Source organism: Alexandromys fortis, unplaced genomic scaffold, assembly GCF_014885135.2.
Source record: "Alexandromys fortis isolate MF-2015 unplaced genomic scaffold, M_Fortis_MF-2015_v1.1 scaffold_50, whole genome shotgun sequence".
NCBI classification, from domain to species: domain Eukaryota; kingdom Metazoa; phylum Chordata; class Mammalia; order Rodentia; family Cricetidae; genus Alexandromys; species Alexandromys fortis.
Genome location: NW_026067932.1, coordinates 7679563 through 7705615, shown reverse-complemented (window position 1 = coordinate 7705615; position 26053 = coordinate 7679563). Strand labels below are relative to the sequence as shown.

The following is a 26053-nucleotide window of genomic DNA, read 5'->3' as shown; positions in this document are numbered from 1 at the left end:
TGAACAGAATAGGGTTCATACAAGGTGGNTAAATAAATAAATAAATAAATAAATAAATAAATAAATAAATAAATAAATAAATAAAACTACCCCCAAAAGAAAGAAAAAGGAAGAGAGGGAAGGAAAGAAAGCTGAGCAAGCCATGTGGAACAAGCTAATAATCAGCACCCCTGGCCTGTTCATCAGTTCCTGCCTCCAGCTCCCCTCCCTGTTTGAGTTCCTGTCCTGACTTCCTTCAGTGAAGGACTGTGGACGTGGAAGTATAAGATAAATACTCCACCTCTCCCCCGCCCCCGCTGCCTCCTGCTTTGGTCATGGTGTTTCATCACAGCACTTTCAACCCTAACTAAGACCAGAAGACAAAAACGGCAGCAGGTCCCTTAGGCAGCAATACTGACGAGTTCCAATGAACATGAAAAGTAGCCGGCATCTGCAGTAGGGGCTCCCAGCCGAACCTCAGTCCCAACACACCCGTGCTCTCTCCCCAAGGCCTCTCTGCCTACTGCCAGCATGTAGACATGTCTTGATTCTCTCTGTCCCTATATTCAGAAGGGATCTTTTCTGTGGATTCTAATATAGTCATTCACTAGCGATTCTTTTTACCATAGGCTGTCTCGATGTGATCAGTTCAGGAAGGTTTAGGCTATTTCTCTCCAAACAATATTTCATATGCATTTTAGCAAAAACTTATTTCCATAGTGTGTTACTTTACTTCTATTTATAAAATATGCCAGGCACTTCAGAACATTTCTTACTTAGCACTTTCAAATACACACACACACACACACACACACACACATATACACACACATAATGTTGGGATATTTAAAAACAATGTCTTCTCCACGTGACCCATCTGGCTCCCTTTCTGCTCAGCCCTCTAACCTACAGAACAGTGACAGTGTCGCTCCTGAGGTGCCAGAGGCAGCCTAAACAACTCCATTTCAGGGTCACTTCCAGAAGACACCCCTCCAGCTTGACTAGACCAACACATGTGAATTCCCCTCCACTTTACCCTGCGTGGGCAAGCCCTACAGCTAGATGCCTAGATTTAGTTCAAGTTTTTAAAAAGATTTATTTATGTATTATATATACAATGTTCTGCCTCCACCCCTGCAGGCCAGAAGAGGGCACCAGACCTCATTACAGATGGCTGTGAGCTACCATGTGGTTGCTGGGAATTGAACTCAGGACCTTTGGAAGAGCAGCCAGTGCTCATAACTTCTGAGCCACCTCTCCAGCCCTACTAGACTAAGCTTTTGTTGCAGTGGTTCTCAACCTTCCTAATGTTGTGAACCTTTAATACATCCCTCATGCTGTGGGGACCCCCAACTGTAAAATTATTTCATTGCTACTTCATAACTGTAATGTTGCTACTGTTATGAAACATAATGTTGAGAGCAGCTTTCTCATCCGATATATGCAGACCTTCTACAGTAAGGTTCATTAGCATTTCCAGCTGGCCACTAAGTGGAATCAAGTGATCCCAATGCTGGAGAGGTGGAGGAAGCTGAGGCAGGAAGACCCATGGGACCCAGCCTAGCTTACCTGGTGAGTGACAGGTACCAACGAGAGGCCCTGACTCAAAACTGCAAGGAAGCTGAGGAATGACGTGCAAAACTGACCTCTGGTTTTAGATGTTACACACATGTTAGGATACCCATGTGTGTGCGCGTGCGCGCGCGCACACACACACATACACACACAAATGCAAAAGACCAGTAAGACTCAGTCCTCTCTAATTTGGTCTATAGATCAGTGAGACCCCTCCCACATAAGAGACAACAACAAGGTTTGTTTGGTTTGTTTTTAATGGATCTAGGACATGAAAGTTCAAGAACCCACAGTATATTTATGAGGGAAAATCAAGGCGTGGGACTTGCTCTGTCAGGTACTGAAAGTTTCCTAATGTTGGGGTGATGAAAATTGTGGTTTGGATGCAGGGATGTAAAAAAAAAAAATTACCAGAGGAACAAGCAGGAAGAGTAAACGTGAGAATTCTGGGAAACCTCTATTTTGATTTGATCATTACACACTGCCAATGTGTCAAATCATCACACACACACACACACACACAGAAGGACAGTTGTTCTAGCACAGTCTTTGTTCACATAAGCTAGCCGGGAGGTGTCAAATCATCACACACACACACACACACACACACACACACACACACACAGATGGACAATTGTTCTAGCACAGTCTTTCTTCACATAAGCTAGCTGGGAGGTGATCTATGGCACTGCTGTAATGGAAGAGCATACACATCTTCATAATTATATTGAGACGTCAGTTTCCATACTAAAAAAAAACTAATAGGATAGATACATGTTTGATACGAGGTACAAAACTGCAGGCAAACATAGCCAACATTTAGAAAAAAAATTATCTTAAAGAACTTGTAGAGGAATGATTTTTATCATTCAAAGTAATGATAAATTTAAAAAAAATGAAAAAGAACCCAGAAAATGTTAAAGAGATGAAAAGTTAGCATGAAGGACCTTATAAACTCAGAGCTAGGGCTTTCTCTGCATAAATTCTGAGTTTTCACGATACTCCTGGCTATCTATAATCGTGGTTCTTATAGCAGCAATGAATATAACGGGAGTCATAGAATATTATAGAGTTGTACTTTTTTGTTCTTGCAATGCTCAAACATAAAACTAGGGCTGGAGAGATGGCTCAGCAGTTACTGACTGCTCTTCCAGAGTACCCGGGCTCAATTCCCAGCACCCACATGGCAGCTCACAGCTGTCTGTAACTCCAGCTAAATAAACCATAAAAATTCTTTTAAAACTATAAACAAAACTATTACGTGTTGCCATGTCAAAGACCATGTCTATGTGTCATTAAAACTCAGAAAATGCAAATCGGTCATTGGTTAGTCCCATCATCCCAGGATTTAGGAAGCTAAAGCAGGAAGATTAGCGTGCTTAAAGTCAGCTTGGGTCAGAGTGGGACCCTGTATCACAAACAACGAAGAATCGAACAAAAACATCAGAAATTGGGAGATTTACAGTCACAACTTCCCCACACCTGAATGCTGAAATGATGGAGATGGTGCGATTTGGGTACCCAGAAGGGTCTGGAGAAGTGAGCTTCATGGAGTACTGCCCGGGCCACCGTGTCCCTGCGGGGGTGGGGGGTGGGGCTGATGACCTCAGAGTGGGAATACGCATGCGCCTGAAGAGCAGGTGCGTGCGCTCACCCCATGGGGCGGGGCTAAGACATCACCGTGCGTGCCCATAGCTTCAGCCAATCAGCGGAAAGCTTGGTCGAGGCCACGCTGGATTTTTTTCCCGCTCAAAGGCGAAGCTGCCTCAGAAGCGTCGAGGCGAGGCGGCGGAGGCCTCGAGTTGTCGCCAGGGCTGTTGACGTAAGGCGATGGTGTCGAGGGAGCCGAAGGCCCGGTGACGGGGCTGCGGGAAGAGGGAAGAGGCCCCGGGCTGCCCTTCCTTCTCCAGGGAGGCAGAAGCTGGGCGAGACTGACGCGATAAACCTCCCTGGCTGGTGGGGCGGGCAGGCCTGAGACTGGACCACTCCGGGTCGGTGGGGAGCTGAGAGGGCCCGAGAGGTCTGGGGTTGTCGGTCTGAGAGAGCCGGGGTCGTGGGCCCGAGGGGGCCGTGGGCCTGAGAGGCCTGGCGTCGTGGGCCTGAAGGGGCCGGGGTCGTGGGCCTGTGGGAGCCGGGAGCCGGGGTCGTGGGCCCGAGTGTCGGCCTGAGAGAGCCGGGGTCGTGGGTCTGAGGGAACCGGAGTCCTGGGCCGGGGGAGAGGGGGGGTTGGGGGGTGGTCGTGGGTCCGAGGAAGCCGGGGTTGGGAGCCCGAGGGGGCGGGGCCTTGGGGGAGCCAGGGTCGTGGGCCAGAGGGGGGCGGGTGTCGGCCCCTCCCCCCCCCAGGGAGCCGTGGTTGGGAGCCCGAGGGGGCGGGGCCTTGGGGGAGCCAGGGTCCTGGGCCCGAGAGGTCCTGGGGTCCTGGTCCCAAGGGAGCCGGGGTTGGGGCCTGAGGGAGCTGGGGGGGGGGTTGTCGTGGGCCCGACAGGGTTGGGGGCTGAGGGAACCAGGGATCATGGGCCCAAGGGAGGTAGGAGCCGATGAAGGAAGTCGGGTCGTGGGCCCAAGGGGTTCGTCAGGGGAATCAGGAGGTGGGATCTCAGAATTAGAATTTGGGGTCTAGGGAATTAGGAGAGGAGAGCTAAGGGAATCAGGAGGCGAGGCCTGGGGAATTAGGGGCGGGGAAATCAGACTGACAGGAATGGTCCAGATAGGGTCCCGAGGACTCAGCTGGTGGAAGAGAATGGACTCCTTCCCTTAACTATGCCTTCCACACGTGTTTCTCCCCTCAAATAAATAATAAAAAAAATGTTTAATTAAAGGATGTCTTTGAATTCAGATTGAGAGATTTGGGGGATTTGCTTGGTTTTTTGTTTGTTTTTTAAATAAGGACACTCTAAAGATGGTGCCTGGTGGAAGAAAACATTCTGGGAAATCTGGGAAGCCATCATTGGTGGATCAACCTAAAAAAGTCTTTGACTTTGAGAAAGAGGATAAAGATTTGACTGGCTCAGAGGAGGATGTTGCTGATGGTAAATATCCCTAATGTTGGGTATTAATGTCTTAGAAACCCACTACACTTAAGACTGGATAAAGTAAGCATTTTTACATACTTTGTTTCTCATCAGATGTTCACATCTCGGTATCGGAGTTGTGGCACTTCAGAGTATCCCCTATCTTTGCAGTGCTAGTAACTTGATAGGTATAGTGCATGATTCTGACCATGCTTCTTTATAGAAGAAGTTTGCTTCTATAAAATGGGTCATGAATTGTGATGTGCTTTCATTTTTCAGAGGACGTATTACATTTGTTTATCTGCTTTTAAAATTTGTTACAAAATCCTAAAAGAACTGAAAATAGACTTCATTAAAATTTAACAAATAGCATACTTAATTTCAAAATTTATTTTGTCAATACAGAAAAGATTCTAGTAATTGAGAAACATGGGAAGAAAAGACCTGGAGGAAGAGTTGAAGATGTGGGGTAAGACTTTAAAAAAAATATGATGGTGTACATGTGTGTCAGTGTACATGCATACTAAACACTTTGGTGGGTGTTGAGGTATGTTAGGTATTGCTTGCAGAGTAAACATTTAACTGAGCCATTTCCCAAACCCCAAAGATGTTTCCTTTGTTCAATAAATTAAGAAAAGTTTACTTCAGTTTATCTAACAAGTAGCAGCATAAACTAATTGGTATGTGGTATTATGACTCTTAAAATTTTTGTTTTATTTTTTATTGTGCTAGGAATCAAACCTAGGGCCTTCTGCACATTGGGTAAATGTTCTGTTGCTTAAATTCCTAGTGTTAATTTTTTTTTAATGTAATTTTTCACAGAGGTGAAGTACAGAATATGCTGGAAAAATTTGGAGGTATGTTTTTGTTATATAATTTAAAGAACATTGTTTAAAACTGTATTAAATAATAGGAAATGTTGATCAGTTCATTGTATGGATATTGTTTAACTTGTTCTCATTTATAGCGTTTTGCATATTTATGATTAGCATCATAGATTTTTCTTTCTTAACCCCTTTTTCATGATATGAAAAGTTAACGTGGTACTTTTAAGAATTTTAGAAAAATAGAGGGGAAAAGTTTTTTCTGCTTCTTTATATTCACAAAGTATGTTAGTCTTTCACTTATTTTCTAGGACTCTTCTTGTGTTCTTTCATTTATGGAGAGTATAAATAACATCATAAGAGAACTATTATTTTATACTAACAAATTATGTAATTGAGAGTAAATGACAACTTTTCCAGCCAGTAAGAGATTACGAAGACCTTAGACCTTAAGTTTTAAATATGTTTTTATATGAGCTTAATTAGGAGACAGCATTTTGCTTATTTACTTCTTTGAGACTGGCTGGCTGGCTGAAACTTGCTAGTTAGTCCAGGCTGGCCTTAAACTGGTATCTCTTCAGCCTTGTGGGTACTGGGATTACAGATGTCTGTCACCTTGTCCACCATGCCATGATGCATGTATGGAGGGCAGACAACAGCTTGCTGGAGTCACTAACCTCCTACCATATGGATGGATCCTGGGGATCATACTCAAATTGTCAGACTTGACTGCAGTTACCTTTACTTGTTGAGCAATCTCACCAGCTCCAGAATACTATTTATCTGTCTGTACATATATCTATTAGCTTGTTTTTAAACAAAATTTTATTTTTTATTTACTGTGTGTCTGTGAGAATGACCATGCAATACAGAGAAGGTGACAGATTCCTGGAAGTGGGGTTCCAGCTGGTTCTGAGCTGCCTGATAAGGGTGTTGAAAATGGAACTCGGGTCCTTTGGAAGAGCAATAATGGGTCTTCACAGCTGAGCCATACCTGTAGCTATAGAACACTCTTCTTAAAAATATTTGTTTCCTATAAGGATTATTCATGCTGTTAATTTATGCTTTTTAAGAATTGCTCTATTTGGTATTAAGAAAACTGTTTTATTTTTTGGTTTTGTGAGACAGGGTTTCTCTTTGTAACAGCCCTAGCTGTCCTGGAACTCGCAATGTAGATCATTCTGGCATTGAATTCAAAGATCTACCTGCCTCTGCCTCCTGAGTGCTGGGATTAAAGACATATGCCACCACCACCCCGCCAATTTGTTTTATAAACTTACTATATATTACTGGAAATATAAATTATAGTTACACTAACATAGTGACAAAAGATAAATTCATAGCAAACCTTATTTAAGGTATTAAATTTTTTATGAACTGCTATACTTATTGATACTAAATGCCCTATAAAACCCACTGTGAACTGGGCTTGGTAGCACACACCCAACTCTTGGAAAGCAGAGGCAGGCAGATCTTTGAATTCCGTGCCAGCATGGTCTACATGGGGAGTTCCTAGCCAGCCAGGACTATGCCATGAAACCCCATCTCAACAAAACGAAAACAAATGCACAAAAAAAAATCTCCCATTAAAGTATTATAAAGTAGTCTTAGATGCATTATCTAGATATTATGCTAAGATTTCTTTTATAAAAAATGTTTAATGGTATTGACTTACTTTACAAATTTTATTAATAATCCTTTTTAGATTCTTTGTTCTAATTTAGTATTTCTGATGAGTTCTAACAATTGCATAAAGTATGGCCTATCAAATGGAGGATGTACTATAAATTTAGAAATATTTAGCCTTTATTAGGTTTTCTTCATAAGTCTGGCCTTGATCCTTCATTTTACTAAATTTTTATCATCCTTAAATTTAAAATTTACCTTCAGTTAGAAAAACCAGAATTGAAATGGTTGAGAATCCAACAGTTTAGGTTCATAATATTTGTATAGTCTTTATTGGCTGAGCCTCCCTAGTCTGAAAATCCAAAATCCTAAGTGTTCTAAAGCCCACGTTTTCCAAAACACCTATTGGTGCTCTTTTTAAAATGTTTTAAATTTTATGTTTGTATGTTTTTGTGTGGTATGTATGTGTGGTATAAATATGCTGTGGCAACCATGTCAGAGAAAACTTTGGGGAGTTGACTGTCTTCCACGGTGGGAGATGACATCTCTCAGGGGTTGGTTTGCTCCCTCCACTGTGGATTCCTGGGATCAAACTTAGAGGTTGTCAGGCTTATAATAAGCAAGTGTTTTATTTTTCTGAGTCAGGGTCTATGTTTCCTGGCTGCCCTAGAACTGACTATGTAGACCAGGCTGGCCTAAAATTCAGAGACCTGACTGCAGAGCTCTTCCTTCCAAGTGCTCGGGAATTAAAAAGCATGTGCCCAGCACAGGTGTTTGTTGTTGTTGTTGTTTTTTCTCTTCTGAACCTTCTCCCTGGTAACTAAATTTAATTTTAAATGTCCTTGATATTGTTGAACCAACCCCTACTTACTTGATTCTATGGAATAAAATAAAATCATTTTCTTCAACATTAAATTTCAATGTTTTTTTTTCAATATAGCTGACATCAACAAAGCTCTCCTTGCTAAGAGAAAAAGAATAGAAATGTATACGAAGGCTTCTTTCAAAGCCAGTAACCAGAAAATTGAGCAGATCTGGAAAACACAGCAAGAGGAAATGTAAGGATTTTAAAGAGCTACATCTTTATCATTTTTTAGTATGTCCTGGTGTAAATTACCTACAGAAAATAGCATCTGTTTATTTAGTGAATGAAAATGCTTGGCTTTATTTCTAATCTAGTTCTGTAACTTCATGCCTTCATAGAATTTAGATGTTTCTTAGAAGTCAGTGACGATTTTATTTAATATATTAAATTTATTTAATAACTGAAAGGTTATTAAACTATATCCATTGTGGAAATATATTAACTTGAATGAAAGGTGTAGATATCATAGAAACTACTGTTTAATAGCTGTGGGAATGTAGAAGAATCAGTTTTTATATTGTAGATTTACACATTTTAACCAACTTGACTATTCCTTTGTATGAAATTTTTGCCATGCCAGAATGGGAGGGGACACAACCTAAGTGAAATAATTTAAAGTAGTTATGAGAACTATATTCAGTAGGAAAAAAATGAAAAATTCCTTGGAGAGTAAAAGTAAATTTTTCTGGAAAACAAAATGTCTTTAGTTTTCAAGAGCTAAAAAGCATGTGAGAAGACATCTGTTAGGAAAAAAACCTTAAAATCAACATAAATTTTCCTTTTAATTTTCCTATCAAAATATTGGTTTCCTTTATATGTGAATTGAATTTGTTTTTAATGGTATTTTCACATGGATGAAATTTGACAGGATTCTTTTTTTTTTTTTTTTTACAGACAGAAGCTTAACAGTGAATATTCTCAGCAATTTATGAGTATGTTTCAGCAGTGGGAACTGGATATGCAGAAATTTGAGGAACAAGGAGAAAAACTAACTGTTAGTATTACAACTGACTTTATAATTATTTCTACTTGAGGTTTAGTTTTAATAGATTAGAGACCCTAATCATATTTTATGTCTATAGAATTAAGACAAGTTATATTGCCCACTGTTGTCTACATGTTTTAATATTGCCAAATCCTAAACCACAGAAGTATAGATGCATAGAGTATTCTAAAAGTATTAATGTTCTCAATAGTTGATCTTCTTGCATTTTTAAGTAAAGGAGTCAGTGGATAAAAGAATTATTGGGTTTGGGGATTAAGTTAGCTTTAGACAACACAGTTGAATGGGGTAGGGAAGGGTTGCTTATTATAGTGTCATCTGGGCTCTGCTGCTAAGTCTCCATGAGCTTCTCTAATGTATTAATTCTCCCAGTCCCAGACTTGCTACAAATTTAGTGACTACATAGACTGAAACAATCTTTCTGATTATCTTTGGCAGAAAATTCATGTAGTGGGACATCATTAATCTAGTTTCGATCATGTGCTCATTCCTAACCAATCACTGTCCTCCTCCTCCTCCTCCTCCTCCCTTTTCTCCCTGTAAATGCTAGGGAATAAATCTAGATGCTTTGTGCAGTCTACAAAAACATGCTATCACAGGGCTATAACCCCTCATGCAACTATATAGTTTATGAATATCCAGGCTGTATTATTTCTCTATTTCCACTGGTGATGAATAGCAACCCCCCCTTTTTTTTTAAAACAGGGTCTGGCCTTTAACTCAGTGCCCCATCTGCTTCTCCCTCACATTATAGAATGCATGGCACAATCTAGAATGTAAGAATGTGAGGGCTGGAAAGATGGCATGGTGGTTAGGAGCACTGGCTGCTCTTCTAGAGGACCTAGCTTCCATTCCCAGAATCTACATGGCAGCTAACAACTGTCTGTAACTCCAGGTCCAAGCAATCGAACACTCTCGTGCAGATAGGAATGTGGACAAAACACATGAAATTAAGTAAAAATATTGTTAAAAAAGAATGTAAGTGAATTAAGAGGCTAGAAGACAGTCATTTGTGGAGAATAGATTAAGGAACTAAATGTCCAACATTCAAATTTCTGTAAGACATTGAAATTACTAAAAATAAAGATTGGGGATATATATCAGTTGGTAGACTTTAGCATGCACAAAGCCTTGTGTTTGATTCCCTAGCACTTATTAAACTAGGTATGATTTTTACTTTCCACTCTGATGACCTTACTCACTAAAACATGCTCATAATGGGCCATTTTTGATTACATAGTAAATTTGAGGCCAACTTGAACCCTATTTCAAAACCTTGAACACCGAGATTTCCTATTCATTTTTTTATGGTGGTATATTCCTATAATCCAGCTACTTAGGAGGCTGAGGTGTAGGAGTGTCACAAGTTCCAAGTCAGGCTGTGCAACATAGTGAAACCTAGTCTCGAAGAAATATTTGGTGCTGGAGCAATACTCAGAGGTAAAGAGTTCTTACTGTTCTTGCAGAGGACCTGGGTTTTGTTATCTGCACTCAGATGACAGCTCAAAATTGTGTCTAACTCCAATTTAGGGAATCCAGTAACCATACACTCGGACACAAAATATTGTCAGAAATGTTCATCCTCATTGACTTGTAGGATTATTATAGTGCATTTCAGTGGTAAAAGTACTTAAACCTAGTCATAATAGTTGTTAAAATACTAAAGGTATTAACCTTAAGCAGTGCCTTTAATATGAATTGTTTTTTGACAAAAGGTTAGGAATAGAGCTCAGAGCTAGGTGTCTTCCTAGAATGCATGAAGCCCATAATAGCAAAAACACTTTTACCAAATCATTATTACGGGCATTTTATTTTAATGTTTATAGAACCTTTTTCGACAACAACAGAAGATTTTTCAGCAGTCTAGAATTGTTCAGAACCAGAGACTGAAAGCGATCAAACAGCTACATGAGCAGTTCGTAAAGGTGAGTTATACATGGTAACATGCTTTTGTTTTGCTGTATTTTGTTTTTGTGTTTGAGAACAGGGCTCACTGTATAGTCTGGCTAGCCTGGAACTTGCTATGTAGACTAGGCTGGCTTCAAACTCATATCCTCTCGCCTTACTTCCAAATTCTGGGATTAAAGGCGTGCATCACCAAGCCGTGTTATCCATATTTTTTATATTTTATATTGTTAGTTATATTGTTCTAGAATTCTTACTCCTGAAAGTGATACCTTTAATTACTATTACATTTGTTCATTCTCTGCTTGTACTTTCTCTTATCACCCTCTGTCCTATTAAAACTTTTAACTGATTCTCTTCAAATCATTCTTCGAATCTGCCATATTATCTTTCTAAGACCTCCTCCCTGAAAATGTGCCTGTAGTCTCCTGTTCTAAAGTTTTAGGTATTTAGAATTCCCCTTGACATGATTTTTTTATTTATTTTGGGTTTTTCAGGACAGGGTTTCTCTGTGTTGTCCTGGAACCTCATCTGTAGACCAGCCTGGCCTCAAACTCACAGGGGGATCCACTTATCTCCTGGGATTAAAGGCGTGTGCCATCACTGCCTGGCATGATTCTTTTTAAGCTTCAGAGACTATATGTCCATTACTCCAAACTCGTAAATTGCTCTCTGAATCCATAGACATTTTCCCTGCTTCAGTTATACTATTCCTCTAGAATATTTTAAGTTCCCTTTTAGTTAATGAAATAGTGTACTTTTTGTCAACTAAGCAGGAATATTCATGTGTTCCACTATATAGCTACAGAAGTTGCATTTCCATAATTTTTCTAATTGAAACATAATTACTTTTTTAGTTTCTCCACAGAACGTAGTACTTTTTACATAGTAGGCAATAGAATAACTATTTGTTAAATGAATATTTCACAATTTTAACCTTTTTCATTAGCTGTTATAGCACATCCCTCTAATTCTAGTAGAGGGGGAGCCTGAGGCAGGATTAGGGAGTTTGAGGCGAGCTGTGCCTATATATTGAGATCCTGTCCAGAAAAACAAAATACTAGGGCAGAGTTCAATCTATAGGACCCATAGGAAAGAAGACAACCCAACACCCACACATTGTCCTCTACACATGTGTGTGAGACATGCACAACATATACACTGAATGAATGGAATGTAATAAACAATTTTAAAAAAACTTGAGAAATGACTTCATGCTACAGATTTCTTTCTCTTTTGTAGAAGTCTGTAGATTATACACAACTGTTTTAAGAAACTTAGTAGAAATTTTCAAAATGGTCTATCACTGTTTCTACTGTTTTCTACTTCTGGATTTTTTTTTTCTTCTTTTGAGATAGGATCTATATTGCCCAGAACTAGCCTCAAATTCTCAATTCTCCCATCTTGGCTAGCTCCTGCCCCCATTTTTCTTTTCACCATCTTGACCTTAATATTTCATTAAACCATTGTTTTGGCCAAAGGTAAATGGTACTATTGTACTTCATGTAATTGCATTGATTAATGCATGATATATTTTACTTGTTTATAGTGGAAATTTGGTATATATGAAATACTTAGAATGTTGGGGTAAATAATGAGCATTATTTGAGTAATTAAGATTTTTACTTTTGAAATTACAGTTTGGAGAACCTACGATTAAAAGTTAGCTTATTAACCAAAGTGGCTTTTTTGTGTTTTAGAGTTTGGAGGAAGTGGAGAAAAATAATGATAACCTGTTTACTGGCACACAAAGTGAACTTAAAAAAGAAATGGCTATGTTGCAAAAAAAAGTTATGATGGAAACTGTAAGTTCTATTTTAAATTGTAAAGATAGGGATTAATGGAGGCACTGAAATGTTTTATTTGCTGAAACTTTCATAACATTTAACTAAAAATTAAACGTTTCATATCTCCTTTCATGAAACAGCAGCAACAAGAGATGGCAAATGTTCGAAAGTCTCTTCAATCCATGTTATTCTGATGAGTCTTTGAAGAAAGAACTTGAACCTATGTAATATGATAGAATTAAAACATTAGCTATGAGGCACACCTTTAGAAATTATAATTTATAACATCCGTAATCAATAGCTTGTTTAAGAAGACTTCTGTTCCTGTTAACTTCCAAATAAACCTAAATAGCTGTGTAAATAGCAGCTGTTTCATTGTAGTGAGCGTTCAGCTCTTTTGTTATAATAATGAATTGTTCATTTTTTATACTATTTCATAAATAAAAATGATTAAGTTTCAGTTTCCGTGTAACTCTTGCCTAGATTAGTCTCAAACTTTTGAGAGCAAGTAATCCTTTATACTTCAACCTCCCAAGTAGCAAGAACAAATGTGTGCTACCACTTCTGGCTTACACTGTTTCTCCTTTAAGGAAAAAAACCATAGAATCTGTTCTATGTGTTCATCTTTATAAATAGTATCACCAATTCTTTAAAGAGAATCTGTTATACAGTTTATTAGGAGAACTTTGAGTGGTTTGGAATAAATTAAAAAATGCTAAAATCATTAATGCACTTGAAATATAAGCATTAATTTCAATCATTAGATTTATAAATATTTTATTTCTGCAAGGTCATCAAGATACCATTTAATTGGGCTGGTCTGTACTTAAAGACACATGCCCTTAGTAATGATTAAGAATCACAAACACAGCTAAAGTTATTTATGATATATAGGAATTAAAAGAATTACCTTGATGCCTTTTCCATTGTATCGATTAGTAAATATACTGAAGCTTGATTTCATGTTAATTCCCAAAGTTGAACTGTATTTAATTTTTAAAATAGGCATTTATACAGAGAAATTTAAGAGTTGAGCTTCAACATTTCTTTGAAATCAGTTAATATTACTAGTTTGGCTGAACTTCAATGATCTATTGAATTTTGTTCTACAACTCTCACCCTTTGAAGATCTTCTAGAAAGAAATTATCCTTCTAGCATTAAAAAGATATTAAAAGGACAGTTCACCTAATTATAAATCCTTTTGGGTGGGGTGTTGTTGGCAGATCAAGCCAGGGCGTCACCCATTATAAGCATTCACTCTTCCACTTGGCTACTACTATGTCTACAACATGGAATATGGAATATAAACTTTAAGTATAATTCAAACTTTTAAGATCTTTCAGAAGTTTACCAGGAGTTAGGCAAAGTAAGTACCTCAGAGGGTTTTCTCTATATTCACATATTTTTACCTTTTGAGAAATAATCTTTAAAAGTCCTTTTAAAAAACCCTCTTTTCTTGTTTGAATACTTAAACGTACACGTTTATTTGTCCGATTATTTTCATCACATGGCATAAGTATTATTTCAACTGAGAATAAAAGACTATTATTAGTACCTAATGTACTTAGTGTTGAGAAACTGACACTTGTTTTCCCCCCTTTTCTTACCATTTTTTTCTAAGTTCCTAATTTCCTTTCCTGTCAATATTTTAGCTACTTTTTGTCTTCCTTTGGAGAATTTTTTTCATGGAAGTAAATTTTTTTTACTTGGACTACTAAGGTGTACAGGTTACCCTCAAAGATTCACATCATGCTGAATTTGGTACAACAGATTCCTTTTTAAGTACAAATTACAACAAAATTCTTATAACCATTGTTTTAAATTCCAGATAGTACACTAAAGTGTACCTTTCTATAATTAGCATATCTCTTGAACAATAGCTATTATAGCGAAATACTTCTCAGTGTATCACTTGTTATATACTTAGATATCACTGCCAAGGCAGCTAGAAGTTCTTTTAAGTTCTGAATAGTTGTGCAATCCTTTGATAAAACCCCAAGTCTGATAGGTATTTTGTAGACAGTGTTATTTAGAATTATTGGGGTTTAATTTCTTATTGTCTTAGTAGTCAAACTTTTTGTTTCTAATTCATACATTATACTGACATCTATGATAAAATATGTTAATGACAAGAGGGATTCGTTACTAACAGACATAATGGAAGCTACAAGATAGTTTTTACATTTAACATAACCTTATAGATAATATACTAGCCTCCTGCATAGGGGGGTTTCCTTCATACATAGGTTCCCCTAACTGCTTCTCCTCTTTTCCTTGGGCTACTAGTCAGTCAATATGCTTGTGAACCTGTTCAGGTGCTTGTTGACATGAAGTCTTGAAGATACTTAGATGAAGGTGTCTTGAAATTTGCAGGCACAAAGAACTAAAGTATATCATCATATCAAATGAAGAAATGACCTTTGGAAGCGAAAAAGAAAATACAAAATGGGTTATGGTTCATCTTTTTTCTAAGACTACAATTTTTCTATCAAGAGCCACAACTCCCATCTCAAATGTCCTTAAAATTCCCAAATGAAAATACTATATTTTAGAATACTTTTTATACCTTTTGTCCTTAAATCTTATATAGCCTTTAGTATTATTTTGATTTTAGTGGTTTTGTTTTGTTTTTTAAACAGGATCTTGCTATTATATAGTCCTGGTTGGCCTTGTATAGTCATTATCCCAGGCTGGCCTTTAACTCGTGTCACTTAGCTTCCCAAGTGCTGGGACAAGCATGTGCCACAATATCTATATATTCTGGGTATTTATAGAAACTGAAACAGAGGTAGAAAGACTAAAGTACAAATTCTCAAAAGTAGAAGAACCTACGCCTTCTGACTCTATACCAACTTTCTGTCATTAAATGAAGCCACAGATTTCCTATTAAAAGGGGCTGTTCACATATTTTTATTCCTTTGACATTTAAGACCATAAAGGCTTAGAAAAGATACTGTAGTTGTTTTCCACACATCAAGTTCTGCTGTATTGAAAAACTCTCTAGATACTGCCCAGATGGTAGAGACAAATACTTTCCTTCATAAAATAAAGCCCAGGGGGCTGGAGAGATGATTGCTCTTCCAGAGCCCAGAAAAAGCTTTTAGGAATGGAATTCTCACCCATAGGAAAGGTTCCTTTTTATTTACTTGGAAAATGCTATCATGTTTTTTATCTCTGAAAGCCTTGCCCTAGAGATACTACAGACCATAGATGTTCTGTTGACCCATGTTTTGTGTGTCTGGATAGTGTTTTTAAAGAAAAAAAATGATATTCTCAGTTCACTAGACTGCTCTATCATTGGTGTAAATCAGGCCAATTGTTATTTTAAAATAGGTGCTTCAGCCAGGTGGTCTGAGTGCTCACTTTTGATAACTGGCACTCTGGAGGCAGAGGCAGGTGGATCTCTGAGTTCAAGGCCATCCTGGTCTACACAGTGAGTTCCAAGACGGCCAGGGTTACACAGAGAAACCCTGTCTCAAAAACAAAAGGTGCTTAATTTTTATTGCCCTCCCCACCTTTCGGGGGGGGGGGGGGGTTCTGGGAATTATACATAGAGTCCCTTGCAGGATAGGCTAGTGATCTCAAGGTCACATATACCCTGAGCCAGTCCCTACTCTTTCCCCTAGAAGTTTGAGAGTTTCAAAAGTCTAACATTGTGGAGGACTTGGCCACAAACAAAACATCAGTATCACAACCCCTTTCCTAAGGGCTCAGGGAACATTGTGGAGGCGTGTGTGTATGGAAAGACTGAAAAATCCAGAGGCTAAGGAGGACTGGGACAAAACTGTCTTTTGGACATGACAGGATCATGAGCTCACAGCATTGATGTGGTTGTCTACATAAGATGAAGCCAGTCAACCATTTCATCATGACACAGGCTCTCATCCTAAGGAGCTTTTGATGTGTAAAGGTTGGTAGGTGAGGGAAAGCTCATTTAAGCTTAGCCCTCACACCCAAAAGTTTATGGACTCATTGGGTTATTTTGGAAAGGGCATGAAGTAAGGATGGGTGTTAGAGGATGGACCTAGGAAGAGTTAGGGGAAGAAATATTGGTGAATATAATCAAAATACTTCATATTGCGTGTATTGAATTCTCAGAAGGTATTTTAGAAAATACTTGCATCAAGTTTTCAAGGTATCTTTAATAATAATTTCCTATTTGGCTTATTTTTATAACTATAAATTTGATATTTCTTAATTGAGTTGTTTTGGAGTCATAAAAATAGAGCAAATTAAAAAGAAATTAGTTATCAAAGACTTTTCAGAATATTGCTTAAAAGCATTCACTATTCATCAGAAAGAAAAAAATAATTTAACACTACTAGGAGTAATAGAAGACTGAACGGACTATCAACAGTAGGCTATTAATTTATTACTCCAGTAAGTGTAATGCTGTATAAGCTATTGAGGGGTCATTTAATGTATACCGGTACCTGTGCACAGAATACATAACAGATTTTTTTAAAAAAAAAAAATACCTAAGTCTAGCAACAAGATGTGAATTAGCAAAAGATTTGCTGCAGGCTCTAAAGTGTGTGTGTGTGTGTGTGTGTGTGTGTATGTAGCAATTTGATAAAAATCAGTGAGGGCCATAAGTGGGAAAAAATAGAGTAAAACTATCTTAACCACCATAAAGTTCAATACCAACCATAAAGATCTCAATATTATAATATTTTAATGCTCCATTTATTCAATTTGGTAAGATTGAAGTGTTCCTAGTAATGACTTTTCCTCAAAAATTTAGTATCTCTTATAAGAAATATATAAGAAATATATATTATATACATTCCTTTTAAACAAATTTTTGTTATTTTCTGCTTAATGTCTGCACCAAAGAGTACATGAGTGGAGGCCAGAATGTGGCACTGGAGTCACAGATGGTTTTATTCTACCACTTACATGGTAGAATAAACTCAGGTCCTCTGGAAGAGTAGCCAGTGCTCTTAACTGCTGAACCACTGCTCCAGCCCTGTACATTCCTTCCTTAATCGGTATAATCAAGGAGTGAGTCTTACGACCAACATTAATAAAATATGTTGTCATCAAGGGCCATATTCAAGGTACTTACCTTGCACAGAAGCTAGCCTTCTAATCTTACCCTGAGACAGGGTACTATTTGTTCTGCTTCTCCAACATTTAAGTAGCAGTTTGGGGTGTAGGAAGTGCTAATACCAACCCCATCCAATTGGCTTGTTACCTGATACAAGCCGGGGATAACTTTAATAAGCTTAAGGAAAGTTGGAAAGTCTTAGGCAAAGTGAAATACCTGTTTTGATTTGGGGGAAGAGAAAAGAATTATCTTTAGGTACACAGATGTATTTCTATGATGTAGGTTGTTGGAAGCCTGACCTCTGAGATACGCCAATCACTTCTACACATAATATGATTCATAGATTAAAAGTAAATTAAATTTAAATATGCAGAAACACTTGACTACAGACTATGTATTTATGATCCCCTGAAATGGTTATTAAAATGTGAGCTGATGTGTTAAAAAAAAAAAAGCTCAAAAGTACTTACCATTGCTATCCACAGAACAATATATTCATCTATAAAATTATTAAAGTATTGGTCTAAAAACAAAAGACCTGGACCAGCAAAGACAGTGTCTTGAAGATACAGTTCACTTTTCGTCATGTGGGCTATCTATAAAAAAGGAAACAATTTTGCTATTAAGTTTTAGGGGTTTTTTTTTTTTTGTTTTTTTTTTTCTGCTATTAACTTTTAAATGTTTTTTTTTTGCTTTAATTTTTAGGACATATTTATGATATTCACTATTAAGACAAGTTCATTTCATAAAGGAATATTTAATGTACATCTCAAGTTCTTGGGCAGATAGCTTACTAAAAGTTCTAATATTTAAGTTCCTTGATATCAGAAAGTTATAATTGGCTGTACTATTTATTAACTCATAACTCATAATTTTACCTGGAACAGAAACAGCTATTTGTTGTAAAAGAAAACCAACATCGGGCTGGAGAGATGGCTCAGCGGTTAAGAGCATTGCCTGTTCTTCCAAAGGTCCTGAGTTCAATTCCCAGCAACCACATGGTGGCTCACAACCATCTGTAATGAGGTCTGGTGCCCTCTTCTGGCCTGCACACATATGCACAGACAGAATATTGTATACATAATAAATAAATAAATAAACCTTCTCTTATTAAAAAAAAAAAGAAAACCAACATCTTATAAGAAATTGTTTACAGCTTTGTGGAAGACTATATATAATATTTATATATCGTGAACCATAAAAGAATTTCTTACCACCAATTTTTGTGCAACTTTAGCAAAGACACATCCGAACATTAAGGTATAAAGGCAAGGGTGTTTTTCAAACACATTTGTTGCAGACTTTTTATAGATCATTATTGCCAATATAATAATTAATCCTATGTGGAGTCCAGGTGACAAGACACTGGTACCCTAAGGGATAAAGGCAAAATACTTGGTCACATGTTAACACGCATATTACACAGCAAACATTTTTCTGTTTTATTATAAAGATTCTAAACTAAGAATTCTTTTTTGAAATTTTGTTCTAATTTCTTCAAAACCGAAAATTTGTCATCAAAAGATAGAATAAAGTATGGCCGGTAGTAAATGTATAAGACCTGTGAATACTGGAAAAAAAAAGGTATGTAACAGCACGCCATGTTTCACGAAAAACATGCTGAAAAGCACCAATAAATTGTCAGAATGTATTTTCACTTTCTTTACATCTCCTAGGCATTTTAATTTTATTTTTGGTAAAGATAAAACCACGATTTTTTGGAATATATTCTTTGTGACGTAGAGGAGCAGTCAATTCTAGGGACAAACCATGATCCCAGAAAGCCATGATCATGATTGTGAGAGCCTGGAAGAGAGTCAGGATAGTGATGGGCCAGACCCAAGGGACTGATTACTAAAACCTGTCAAATTTGAGAGTTCTTTCTAGTAAGTGAGGCAATAAGTCTAGAGAGGCTCTTGATTATTTCGCCCATGTATCTGTTCCAGCCCTGGTCTATGAAGACTCATGGAAAAGTTACCCACTACAATGTGGAAGTCTAAATTCAGCTCACCTGGAGTAAAAGAGCAACATAAATCATCAACTCTGAATGCTGTGACTAGTCAAACCTAAGTACACTTTGCTGAAATCACTATTAAGAATTGTTCAAGCCTCGGCAGCTGAAAGTAACTCCAGAGTGTATGTACCCTTTTGGGGTATAGTCAAACCCAGTCTTGGGTACAGAGCTGCCACAGCTGCATGCCAAACAGCTACTTGAAAGTTGTTGTAATAGAGTATCAAAGGTCCTCAAGGCTCTTTAAAACAAAATACATTTTTCTCAAGTGCTCTTTGTGTGATGGTTGTTTCTGGCCTAATGGATTATTACAGGGCTAGGCAGCTGTGACAGCATACATGTGGCTGACAAGGCCTTCCTGTGTGCCTGTGGAGGAGGAGGGCTTCCATCAAAGGGGGCATTCCTGCGGTATCCACTGACCAGTAGTGACCTTTGCTTTCTATGTCCTGGGGGAAGAAAGGCTGTCCTCAGACTACTGATAGCATGATGCCATCTTCTCTCAACAGAGTTGGCAGGAGAAAGAATACTGTAGCCAGTTTTGAATTTTTTTTTTTAAAGAAGGTGTCATGTAGCCCAGATTAGCCTCAGATTCATTATGTAGCTTAGGATGACTTTGATTCTACTGCTACCACCTCTCAAGTGCTGAGATTATAAGGCATGTGCCAGCAGGGCCAGCTGTGAAGGTCTATTTTGTGCAAAGAACTAGACAACTAAAGAGTACAGCATAGTATATGGATTAATTCAAACTTTCTCAAGACCCTAGCATTATAAAATAAGATATACAGATACTGATTCAAACTTTATATATGCATGATTTAACAACAAACAAAACTGGCAATAAGATTTTCTATATCAACTTTTAATAAATCAAAGGTTATCAATAAATTTTTGTTAAAATGTTAAAATAAAACTTAGACCACTAATTACAAGATACCAGAATCATTGCTTAGGAAAGGTTTAATTTAACCTTGGTTTCTTTCTGTATCAATACCTTCATATAAAATTATATATTCTAGGTCATTAAATTTCTTCAGTGTGAATCATTACTCTTATTGATACTTACTGAATCTATTAACCACCAATGTGTTCATTAAAACAGCCTAATTCTTTTAAGTTTAAATATTTTAAGTTAGAATTGTCTATAAATTATAGCCAGGACCGCATAGAGAGACCCTGTCTAAAAAAATTAAATCATGTTCTAAATGATATTAGGTAATAGCACTTTATATTTTTATATATTATGCTGTTATATTTAATTCAATTTAAAAAAAATCTGCTAAACCAGAGAACCTGTGCAGTATTGAGCTATCCAACAATCCCAATGTTTGGGAAGGCCGGGCATGGAGTTTGAGCTGTGTGTATAATTTTTGTTTGTTTGATCCTAATTTGTTTTCTAGTTGAAAACTCCCCATTTTCAGTTAGAAATTGCTTTCTAGCTTGAATTTCAACTCAATTCATCTTTCAAACATTTAGTAACTATTTCTTGATAAAATATTCTCTATATGGCTATTGAGTTTTACTAAATCTAATCTTTATTGGAATTTATTATGTTTCTGATAGTGTTCTATTTTATTGCCCATGGTAAAGCAACACTTATTCCAAGTACCTAAAACCCAGTATTACACTAAGGTTAGCAGAGAAAACACCTCAAAAAAAAATGAGTTTTTACAAGCAGATCAGAACTGACACATCTAAATTTTATAATTTGCTTTTGAATTATAAGTGATACATTAAAATGTGAAAATCTATAATTATAGAAGACTTTTGAAAGTGTCTTGAGAGCCAATGTGCAAGTGACTTGGGAAGATGAGAATTTTTGTAACTAAAAATACCGTATCTCCTGTTTACTCTTGGTAATAAATCTTGTTCTATCTGGGTGTGGTGTGAGTTGGTCTCGTCTACAAAGCAGATTTCAGGGCTTCTAGGGTTACAGAGAGACCCTGCCTCAAGAAAACAAATTAAACCTTGCTCTAAATCAATAAACCCTTTAAGGACAGAAAATTTGAGTCACAGAATACAATAGTTTTTCTTAAAAACCATTCTAATAGTTTTGTTATAAAATGGCATCATTTGAATAAATACTACCTTCTTATGGTCACCTATCTTGAAGATAGTATTAGACTTTTTTAAAATGTAGATATCACATTAATTTAAAAGTGTCAGAAAGTCTGTCTTCCCTTTCCTTAAAAGTACTGGTTTTTTGTTTTTGTTTTGTTTTTTTTCGAGACAGGGTTTCTCTGTAGCTTTGGAGCCTGTCCTGGAACTAGTTCTTGTAGACCAGGCTGGTCTCGAACTCACAGAGATCCGCCTGCTTCGGCCTCTCGAGTGCTGGGATTAAAGGCATGCGCCACAATCACCCAGCAAAAGTACTAACTTTTTAAAACAATTATGAATAAATATACAAATTATGACAGTATAAGTATAAAGACCACAAAGACAAGCACATATACTCAAGAAATGAGGTTAAAATATTTAATTCTAAATCATTAGAGTAGTTCTTTTAAGTAAATTTCAGTAAAATTCCAACAAAATTTATAAGTAATATATTTTTCCATCTGTGAAACCTTTGGTACCTTTCCTACCATTCACCCAATTCTTGCTGCTAGTCTGATCGAGGCACAAAATGAAGCAAATGAATGGCCCTGATGCTGCCTGTAGTCGTTGTGTGAGGTAATGAACACTGAATGAGAAAAGTGCTTTCACTCTATTAAACTGTTTTTAAAATGTTTTTGTGCTATGTGTCTGAAGCAGATTCATCAAGATAATTGGTTTCTTTCTCCATTCTGGAGTTTTATTATATATTAATATTGAATGATGAAAATAATGTCTTACTGCGATAGTAGACCCATTCTTGCCAACACCGCCATGGAGGATCACATGGAAATAATTTGAACAGGAAAAGATTGCTCCCCCCACTACTCCAAGAACTGGAAAGATCTTCAGTTTTATTTCTAGAATAGGTATCTTTAGGGATGGAGGAGACAAACAAATCATTAGGAAAACTGAGTTTTTCTCTCTATTAAATAGAAGCATGACACCGTCATGTACAATAGGCTATCCTTTTTCGCAAAATCAAACATCTTCTGCAATATGAACAGGAACTTTTCTAGCAAAGCTTTACTAACTGAAAAGTGAGTGCAGCAAATCAGATCAGTTTGTGTATAGGATCATAACCAAATAGTTTTATAAGTCTTTATCAACTTCAACATGAAAAAGGATAGTTCACTGGAATTCAGCAGCTTCTAAAAGACAGTATCACAGGAAAGGCAGACATGGTGATCTGCACTCTACAAATGTGTGCATGCAAAAACCTGTGCAGTTAATATCCAGGATTAAACCTCCACCGATATATTTACCTGTTGGTCAACTGTTGCTCAAGACAACTTCCAAAGGCAGCAAAGGATTTAAAAACAGTAACAATGAATTGCTAGACGCTACAGCTAGTATATTTTGAAAATAGACTTCGAGAGATGTTATCAAAATTTATGGAAACTGTAGGCTAACAACTAAACGCAGAAAACCATAACTATCGTAAGTTGTGAGAATAAGGTGTGTTTTCTCCCTGTGCTGTTGCCAAAACCCTGAATGAAATAAGTTTAAGATTCAGTTAAACTGAAGACAGCCACACCTGACTTAATGACTATAATTGCCCAGCTGCTTCTTGGTTCACATTCAGCATCCAGCGGATCCAGGTCAGTAGTAGAATAGCCTTGACTCTACTGTTCATATGGGAAGGACCTGGAACGTGCTAGGGAAGTCAGACTATCTGAGAGTGTACTAAGTCTCTCTGTGCTCACAGGTATAAAATAACTGGAAACTTCAAATAGTTAAGTGCCATAAGGAAACTTGCTTTTAAGATTCGATTTTTAAAACCTGTGTGTGTGTTTGATGTATATCCAAGGAAGCAGAGGATATTTAGGGACAAATTTCAAATATATCTTACTAGTTCTTTTTAAAATACGTGTTTTATGTGATAAATTTTACCCTGGAAAAGGTAATTTCAGTGGATTTTTTTTCTTTTGTATTAGGAAAACAGGGATATTTTCTATGCAATAAAACATTACAGAAGAAAATGTCACATAAACACAGTATATAAGATATTAGTATTATTACAAAAAGCTTACACAAGAGAGTAAATTAACTCCCAGGATTTCTAAGGACAGGCAACAATCTAGTATCTTCCTATGTACATAAAAAGCACTTATATGTAAATTTAAATATTTAGATTTACCGTATAGTCCCACATTGTTGCTCCTCCAAATGTAGACAATATAAAGATGACCACTAAAGCTACCTGAATCTCAGTTACATCCACTCTACAGAGGAAGAACAAAGAGCAGGTAAGTGTTTGCACATAAAGGTTTTGAACATGGAGGTGAGTTATCACATACTCTATGGCACAGATGCAAATAAATCATACAAACCTGGTTGATTTTTAACTTTTATGTCCAGCACTGGATTCTGCAGCAGCTGTGAGAACAGAACCACATTTGTTCTCACACAGGTAAATACAGTATAGGCAGAGAGAAGTTACTATGTAACATGTATCAGGTTGCAAGAAGTAACCCAAACTATAGAAATCTGCACCTGTACCTTCTCCCTCTCTTCAGGTGTGCTGTTTAACGTACTATAGTCAGCCTGTGGCCCCATTATTCACTGAAATGGTTTAAACAAATGGATTTTTCCCAGTGTGAGGCAGTAAAAATCCAGAAACAGAAACTGGGGTTCGACCTGAAGAAAAGCAAAGCAGCCAGCCAGTGGCACTTAACTTGACCTGCCTCCAGAATAAGACTGTGTGTGAGAGCTGTCTCCTCCCATCTTATATTCCTCTGTAGGGATGGGTAAATGTGTGCACCACTACTGCCTGGTTTCTATGGCAACTAGTGTGGCTACTGGGATTAAAGGTGTGTGTCACCACTGCCTGGTCTGTAAGGCCATCAACCAGTGGGGCTGTTTTACTCTCTCATTCCCAGGTGGAGTATCACTACACAGTAGTTTATGAGAAATAGACAATAGTTGACTTTAATGATTCGTCAGTATGCAAGCATCAAAGCAGCGACTGTGTTGTGTTGGAATGTATGGCTTCAAACATTTCTGTGTGAGTTGCTGACTTGAATTTCTCAAAAGGGCATTAGATAAAGCTTGGTTTAGGATTATGAAAGAATTTTCAGTTGTCTTAGTCAATTTTCTATCGCTGTAAAGAGATACCATGCCACAGCAAGTCTTTGAAGGAAAACATGCAATTGGGGCTGCCTTACAGATTCAGAGGTTTAGTCCATTATGGTCATAGCGGAAAGCATGAGGGTTGTGTGGGCAGACTTGGTGCTGGAGAAGCAGTTAAGAGCTTTACATCCCAGTTGGCTGGCAGCAGCAAGAGAGAGCCTGAACATCTGAAATCCTAAAGCCCACCCCTAGTGACACACTTCCTTCAAAGAGGCCACACCACCTCCTAATCCCTTCAAACAGTGCTACTCCCTGGTGACCAAGCATTCAATCTATAAGCCTATGAGGCCCATTCTTATTCAAACCACCACAATCCACTCCCTGACCCTCATGAGTTCGTAGCTGTCATAATGTAAAAATGCATTTAGTCCAACTTCAAAAGTCGCCATGGTTTGTAACAGTCCCAACACTGTTTAAAAGTCCAGAGTTCACAGTCTCATTAGAGATTCATGATCATCTCTTATCTGTAATCCCCTGTAATATTAAAATCATTAAAATAAAAAAGCAGATCACATACTTCCAAAATATAATGGCACAGGATATATATTACCATTCCACAAAGGAGGAAAGGGAGCAAGCAGAAATATGGGCCAAAGCAAGACCTAAAACAATCTGGGCAAACTCCAAACTGCATTTTCATGTCTGATGTCAAAATGCTCTTCAGATCCCAACTCCTTTCAGCTTTATTGACTGAAACGTAATTCTCTCTCTCGTGTGGTTCCACACCCTATTAGCAGCTCTCCTTGGCATGTACCTTACAACTCTAGCGTCTTCATCATCCTGGGGTCTCCAGCACAACAGGCTTCATTTCATCTTTATGGATTCACATAAAGACCTCTCTGAGCCTCCACACAGAAGTACCCCTACAAACCACCTAGTCTCAGCAGCTTTCCTTAGTCATAGAGAGTCTATAATCCCTTTGGCTGTCCTGAAACTGATCAGTAGACCAGACTAGCCTTGAACTCAGAGATCTGTCTATCTCTGCCTTCCTGGTGCTGGGATTAAGGCTTGTGCCACCATGCCTGGCCCTAAGATTTTCTTCAATTTCTCTTCACAAATTGGAAACTTAGCTGGGCGAGGTCTTGTCCTGAAGTCACCAATTCCTTCATTCCATTTAGCATCAGACTTTTCATCTCCCTGAGCACTGGACTTAGCTCTATTGTACTTCCTGGTGACCCTTTTCTCCTCAAACT

The 26053-nt window shown here is 37.6% G+C and overlaps 2 protein-coding genes across 7 annotated transcripts in view; one reads left to right on the top strand and one right to left on the bottom strand.

The window, feature by feature from the left end:
- Positions 1-35: 35 nt before the first annotated feature.
- Positions 36-18834, top strand: Sycp3 (synaptonemal complex protein 3). Of its 3 annotated transcripts, XM_050145833.1 has the most exons (9): positions 36-3376; positions 4442-4583; positions 4971-5034; positions 5388-5422; positions 7956-8073; positions 8775-8874; positions 10710-10808; positions 12489-12593; positions 18514-18834. In XM_050145833.1, exons 2-9 carry the CDS (start codon positions 4454-4456, stop codon positions 18646-18648), a joined length of 786 nt encoding a protein of 261 aa, XP_050001790.1. In that variant the 5' UTR covers positions 36-3376; positions 4442-4453; the 3' UTR covers positions 18649-18834. The 3 variants fall into 3 exon arrangements, with proteins under 3 accessions (XP_050001790.1, XP_050001789.1, XP_050001791.1); XM_050145832.1 differs by having other exon boundaries at positions 36-4583; XM_050145834.1 differs by lacking the exon at positions 18514-18834 and adding an exon at positions 12716-12769 and having other exon boundaries at positions 36-4583.
- Positions 12626-26053, bottom strand: part of Chpt1 (choline phosphotransferase 1) — a 30558-nt gene continuing 17130 nt past the window's right edge. Inside the window, exons 4-9 of one of the 4 annotated variants that reach the window (XR_007592417.1) lie at positions 23869-23953; positions 22470-22601; positions 18841-18999; positions 18097-18222; positions 14791-14994; positions 12626-12795 (exon numbers count right to left, since the gene is read on the bottom strand). Coding sequence is in view for 3 of the 4 variants with exons in the window: in XM_050145829.1 (XP_050001786.1) it covers positions 12751-12795; positions 14884-14994; positions 18097-18222; positions 18841-18999; positions 22470-22601; positions 23869-23953 (658 nt within the window). In the remaining variant the exon portion in view is untranslated. The remainder of the gene's footprint in view (positions 12796-14790; positions 14995-18096; positions 18223-18840; positions 19000-22469; positions 22602-23868; positions 23954-26053) is intronic. The other 3 variants (XM_050145829.1, XM_050145831.1, XM_050145830.1) reach the window with 3 other exon arrangements.